The sequence below is a fragment of the Haplochromis burtoni genome, unplaced genomic scaffold (assembly GCF_018398535.1).
Source record: "Haplochromis burtoni strain Fernald_Lab_line unplaced genomic scaffold, NCSU_Asbu1 Contig_1064, whole genome shotgun sequence".
In the NCBI taxonomy this organism is placed as follows: Eukaryota; Metazoa; Chordata; class Actinopteri; order Cichliformes; family Cichlidae; genus Haplochromis; species Haplochromis burtoni.
In genome coordinates, this window is record NW_024583425.1 from 68,942 (window position 1) to 75,635 (window position 6,694).

General features: G+C 39.5%; 1 protein-coding gene across 1 annotated transcript in view; it reads right to left on the reverse strand.

The window, feature by feature from the left end:
* Positions 1–3,371: 3,371 nt before the first annotated feature.
* The window catches only part of LOC102310348 (high choriolytic enzyme 1), a gene marked incomplete at its 5' end in the record, with an annotated part of 6,400 nt that continues 3,077 nt past the window's right edge, over positions 3,372–6,694 (reverse strand). The window contains 5 exons of the mRNA XM_005951772.3: positions 3,372–3,504; positions 3,742–3,823; positions 5,042–5,220; positions 5,683–5,800; positions 6,601–6,694. Of these exons, the coding sequence (XP_005951834.3) occupies positions 3,372–3,504; positions 3,742–3,823; positions 5,042–5,220; positions 5,683–5,800; positions 6,601–6,694 (606 nt within the window). The remainder of the gene's footprint in view (positions 3,505–3,741; positions 3,824–5,041; positions 5,221–5,682; positions 5,801–6,600) is intronic.

Here is a 6,694-nt window from a genome sequence, read left to right on the forward strand (position 1 = left end):
ATCCATCCATCCATCCATCCATCCATCCATCCATCCATCCACCCACCCACCCATCCATCCATCCATGAATCCATCCATCCATCTATCCATCCACCCATCCATCTATGAATCCGTCGACCCATCCTTGAATCCATCCATCCATCCATGAATCCATCTATCTTCTCCTGTGCATTCAGGGCTAGGTTGTGTGGCCAGCAGCCTCAGCAGAGAAACCCAGAACTCTCTCTCCCCAGTCCCCTCCTCCAGCTTGTCTGGGGGAACACCGAGGCATTCCCAGGCCTGAGAGATATAATCTCTCCAGCATGGGCAGACCCAGCATCAATCAACGCTGATTAGTTGATGATAGAATTTACCTCCTCAACTACTGCAATTAACCAATAATTTAATTATTCAAGAGACAAATCCATACAATTGCCGACATACATAAATACGTAGACATACAAGATTTTTTTTAGCATCCAACAGATGAAGTGGACTCAGATGATGTTTTCTTTTATACCTCTTGGCTCTGTTATTAGACTTTAGATTAAAAAAAGATGGGAGACTCTGGAGTCTACTTTGAGTGGTGTTTTTTAATTCTGTATTTATTTTTGTCTCTTTCATTTAACCAAATGCCCGCTTCCTGCAGCCTAAACTGCCATGTGTTTTGTTACTCACCCTATTTATGATGTGTTCCTGTCCAAAAAAAGAGAAAATATTGAGTGAGTGGCAGTTCTCTGAGGTGAATGGGACAGACTGCTTGGAGCTAAGAAGAAGGTAAAAGTATCTTAAAGAACCACTCATTACAACCAAGCTATGGAGAAATGCCCCGCTCCTGAAAACCACTGATCACAGGAGTTTAGCAATTGTTTAGCAGGAGACTGGGCTGCAAAATTTTTTCTGTGTTTCAGCCACAGAACAACACACAGAGCCAGACACTGTAGGGATTGCTGGTGTTTATTTGAACATATTTGTACTCATATCTGAGTGCGTGGATGCCTGCAGCACATTAGATGAGCGGGACACCTTTCAAAATAAAGCTTTCCATGGGAATCCATTTTCTGCTAGTGCTAAAAATTCTCCTAATTTTAGTTTTTACTACGAAAATGATTGCACAAGTGCACTGAGCTAGGATCCGAGGCCCACTACCATTGAGTGATGATTCACTTGAGTGAAATAAACAGCAAAGATGCAAAGAGAAACACAGAGAAAGGTATAGAGAAATGCTCTGTTTATGTGGGCTCTGTCCATCAGCTGGACAAAGGAGACCCAGAGCATTTGGCTTTTTAAAGAACTCATATGAAAAATAAAATAAAGAAAACTCCCACTCCCTTAGTAAACAGTACATGTCTGTGGACAAGGACAAGACTTGTGCGCCTTTGTTTAGTCACAGCTGACCCAAAGGCTTTCCAGTATGACATTGAAACTGTTGTAGCCAAAACTATGTGTCAGGAGCACTCTAGTAGAATCAGTCATTAGTCATTTACATGTATATTAACATTTCCCATATATTCCTGTGCATAAGTTAAAGGCAGTGAGAGCAGGAACAAGACCCCACCACAGAGCATATTGGGCATGTCTGAGTCATACACAGCATGCAATGGACAACAATTCTGATGGCAAAAGAGCCAAACGGGACAGGCCAAAAAAAAAAAAAAGGAACTGGGGTGAAGGTGGGTTACAAAGCGACTTGCAGGACAAAAGGGCTGGCAGTATTTTATGGGACCTCAGCTGAGCGTCATTCTATGCTGCTCATTTGTTTTGTTCCCCAAGTGTCTGAGATCTCCAAACTATCATTTCACCTTAAAACGTAGCTGTCACTCAGCATTAGACCAGGAAACTAAGCTGTTAGCCAGCAGCTCCTTAAATGCCACCATTTAACATTCCCAGCTTGTATACTTAATTAGTTACACAGACAAACAGACAAAGGCAACTTTGTGAACTGAACTAGTAGAAACAGTAACAGTGACAAATAATCGGATCCCATAACTGTACGGTGTATCATGGTGGTGGTGGGAATATTCAAGTTTGGCTGTTCTGGAGGAAGTAGTATGTTTCCCTCTCTGGTTGAAATCGTTCTGGAGAATTATTGATACTGGAGCGGGATAATGAGCCTAAACACACTTTTACAAGAGCTACTAGTTGACCGAGAAAAAATATTTTTTACAAAATTCTGTTGCTGTTAAAGAAAAAGGAGGGAAGATATGTTGAGAAAGACATTTTGATAAAAAGAAAAGTATTGTGACAATAATCTACAATTTGCAGATTTTAACTTTCACTTAAATGAGTAAAATGTGGGACTTTTGGACCCACAAATAAAGATTTGTGTGACTTTGACTGGCTACGATATTACAATGCTGCATAAATATTAACTTAAGAAACACTTCTGCAGGCGCTGCTTTACATACTTCTAATACCCTGTTCAATAATATTGTTATGATTTTTCAGGTTTTAAATGCGGAACATTTATTTATAAAGTCAAATTTATGCATTTCTTGCACACTGAAAAAGTCACTGGTAACATTTTGTCCAACTTTAACCACAACAGCTATTTCTAACATAACTTTGAGCTGAACACACTGCTCAAAGAAACCTGCTGTGATAAAGCTTAAACAATCATGGTGCTCTAAGGACTTTGGGGATACACTGCACTGTCCTCTACATCTCTGTAAAATAATGAAACAACACTGCCCCCTTTTGCTGGAAATATGGGATTTTATTCGATTCAACTTTTATTACAGAAAGAGACGAGCAACCCGAAGAAAAAAGATGGCATGAAAAAAAAAAAAGAGACGATGCTGCCAAAGTTATGTATGCTGGGATTAAATATTCCTTAGTTTGACTGGATGATTTCAACATGGCTAATGTTAGACATGTCATGCTAATATTACTTTAATTTACTACAGAGTGAGACAACAATCATGATGATTCCAGGATTATTGTTTGAAGCGAGTGGTGGTCACAAGGCTTGGGGCTATGTCTGCATCATTTACAATTAGAATCTGAATTATTATCAAATTACAAGAAAGAAGAAAGAAATCAGGTAGTCATAGTTGACTAACAAAGATGAGAAACATAATGACCCCTCTGGCATATAAGCATATTCTCTAACACAAAGACTCAGATCTTGATCTCTCAATTGTGACAAATGTGACATATTTGCAAAACTTTGCAGCACATTTCCTGTTTCTTTCATATTTTTGCAGCATCGACGACATGCTCCTTCTTGTAATCCTGATGTTTTGAGAACTGAAGTATTTGGATATAGAGTTGAATTGTCATGCCAAAGTTCTGGTTTGAGAAAAAATGATGAAATCCAGTGAGTACTGTGAAGTATGTGATTCTTACAAAAAGAAAGTATGTTTGTTGTTTTGTCTTATTGTGTGTCTTAATTACTCACAGCATTCATAAAGCCTGTTTATACGAGCAATGTCATTGGCGCTCATCTGAAAAGCATTTCCGAAGTCAAGATTAGGATTGGACCTAGCAACAATCGTTGGCTGCCCATTCCTGGAGAAGGAGTATCTAAAAGAACAAACGACAGCATATACTGTGACTGTACCATGCTCATATATGCAGCATTCATTCTTATATAAAGAATATTTATGAACAGGGGAGAAAATAGGCCTTTAAAAGTATTGAATAGTCACACTAAAATCCTAGCAATGAATCCGTGTTTTTTAAATTCTGGATGACATTTTCTCTCAGAAAATGCAAAACATGAAAGGTAACACAACACCTTACAAGCTCCATCAAACTCACCTGCCATATTGCATGACAGAGTTGAAGTCATAGGGAGTCTGCAAATTGTTGGTAAGCACTTTCTCAAAGTTGCTCTCTTGTCCTGCACAGATATTTCCAGGAGACAAATGTTTAAATGTTACTCTGTCGTGGCTGCCACGATATTCAACTACAAATCTTTGCTCTCAGCTCTGTGAAGATGACAATTATCTAACCATAAGGTCTGCATGTTGGTATATTTTGTCATGGCCCTGGGTCGGTGACCCAGTGTTTTGAGCTTATTGATGATTTTGTATTAGTTGTTAGGGTTTGGTTCTGGTGTTCAGTGCTTTATTATCCCACCTGAGTTCTTCCCTGTTGTGCTCTGTTTGTGTCCCTGAGTTTGTGTTTGTAAAACAGTTTGAGTTTCCTGTTTTACTTTGAAGGTCTGGGTCTCGTCGTGTCTAATTAGGTTCAGCTGTGTTCCCCTCTGGTATGTCATTCCCTCATTACCTTGTGTGTATAGCGTGTGCCTGCCTGTGTTCCTCGTTGCGTCGTCTGTGTAACCGGGTGTAATTTCTGTGTCTCTCTGCCCAACATTCTCTGTGCCATTTTTGCTCTTCATCCCGTGTGTGTATGGTTTCAGGTTAGTTCTTTACTTTTCCCCAGTTTAGGTATTGTTAACTCCCCATTCCGCTCTTTCTGTTTTTGTACTTTGCTTTTACTATAAATAAACACTCACTCACACCCTAGCCAGTACCTGCATTTTGGATCCTTTTTCTCACAACACCACATGACTGCTGAACCAGCCGTGACGTATTTACAATATAACATTTACATTCCGAGCGAAAATGAGGAAGAAAGTTAAACATGAAAGACTACTGCAGAGCAACAAAGAAAGTGCTATGGCAAAACATTTTTTACATGTACATGAATAAATGCTTCCATATCATGAAGACATATATCTACTATTTATACTCACAAAAGACTATTTACTACTATATAATTGGTTTTACTATTTTGTATCCCCCCAAGCAGTAAAGTATCATGCTTAGTAGTTACTCCATGTTGCATTGTTACTTCCACACTTTCTATTTCCCGTCAAATAAAGTGACTGAGATACTTCTACATTCCTGACATGATGCCTTTGAAGTCTTACAAACATTTATTATTATTGGTTTGAGAGTCTCGGGACCAAAGGAATACCGGATGCACTGCTGTCTTATCTGCTGAGCTTGGAAAAGCACAGCTTACTTGTAAAATGCTCATTGGTATAAAACAGAGTGTCTGCTGTCCTGGACTAATGTGAAGTGTAACCAAAGGTTTGTGTAGTTGAGCTGACCCGGGATGATGTTCTCGGTGAGGATCTTCACATACTGGTCCCTGTCGGAGCGGACCTGCTCATGGTGGAAGCCCAGAGCATGAAGAACCTCGTGTTGCACCGTTGACTGGAACAAGCAACCGTTTCTCTGGAGGGAGATTCCCTGTCCTCGGCTCTGACGGCCCACGTACGAATAACACCTGATACACAGTAAGATTGTTAAAAAACGATTGAGATTGACACACAAACAGTTAAATACTATCAGCCAAAATAAATAAAAAGATACCGGTCTAACCAATCTCCTAAGGTTTTTAAAGATCTGTTTTCCCTTGATCATTTAACAACCCACCCCAGATTCATCTTATTGCCTTACAAGATGCCAGTCTCTAGTCCTGGCACGAGTGGACTAAACAGTATGTGAAATAATAGAGAACAGATCGTCAAAATGCTATTTACCCTCTTATGAAGGGTATACATTTCATATAGTAGCAAACAATAATAAAGCTGGACATTTTACAGTAGAATTTCAGCACAGGATGGAGCTGTCACATGATACAAATAGAATATTTGCAATAATTATTTACATTTTAAAGGGTTTTGAGGACGTGAGTGTGTCAGTCCTGTCTTGTCATACAGTGTCAGTACAGGGAGTGCATTCTCACCCTTCTCCAGAGAAGAAGTAAAGGTAATTGACTTGGTCTGTCCTCCAGACGAAGCGAATGCAGGTGGACTCGTGGAAGGTGAGCAGGGCACTGATGATGATGTTGCGCTCCTGGGTGGCTGCACAAACAAATACGAGTCTACTGAGGAGCTTCTTTGAACAACAGTAACACTGCATCACCTTCATGTGTACTTTATTTGATGCATAGAGTTGAATTTCTCAGACATGCTTTATGAGAAAAAATTCAACAGCTTAGCAATGTTTATGTATATTTTCGTGCTTCCCCTCTCATCACGTGACACCTGACAGTCGTCTGTATATTTAATATTAGCAATCTAAACCGTGCTTAGGAGACTGTTGACACTGCCACTGTGACAATAAAATTACAAGTATAACAAACAGTTTCAGCTGTCCATGTGGCAACATCAGTGGTGTCACCGCATTGTAAAAAGGTTGTGTTGGCTTTCTGTGTGTGGAGTTTCCCTGTACTTGCTAGTCACCATATTTAACAGGGAATTTTAAACATAAAGAGTCGATATCCCCATAACTCTCATACTTCCCATGCTTCCATTCCCAGGAGAATGGAAATCAACATTAAATGAAAACATAATTTGACACGTTTGTGGATCTGTTTGCTGTAGTTGTCACAGAGTTTTAGTTTTCTCTGTGAAGCTGGTTTCTAAACATGTTATTATTTTCAGTTTACATAATTTCAGTTCAAGTGACCTATTCTAGAAACAACCTAAATTATATATCTATTTGATTCATTACATATTTCATCCTTCAGCCTAAACAGCTCGTGTTTCCTGGTCTGTCTTTTAACTCTTTAATAAAGATGACATCTGACAACAAGTTTAATGAGCATCCAAGGGAAAAATATCTGAAGTCAGTGTTTAAGGGTAAAGTTTGTGTTGCTTACAATATACAGAGGAGATGGAGACAGGTACAGTGACGTGGCTTCCACTTTTGGGCCACTTGCAGCCAGTGGCTGTGCATGGATCAGCATTCTTGGT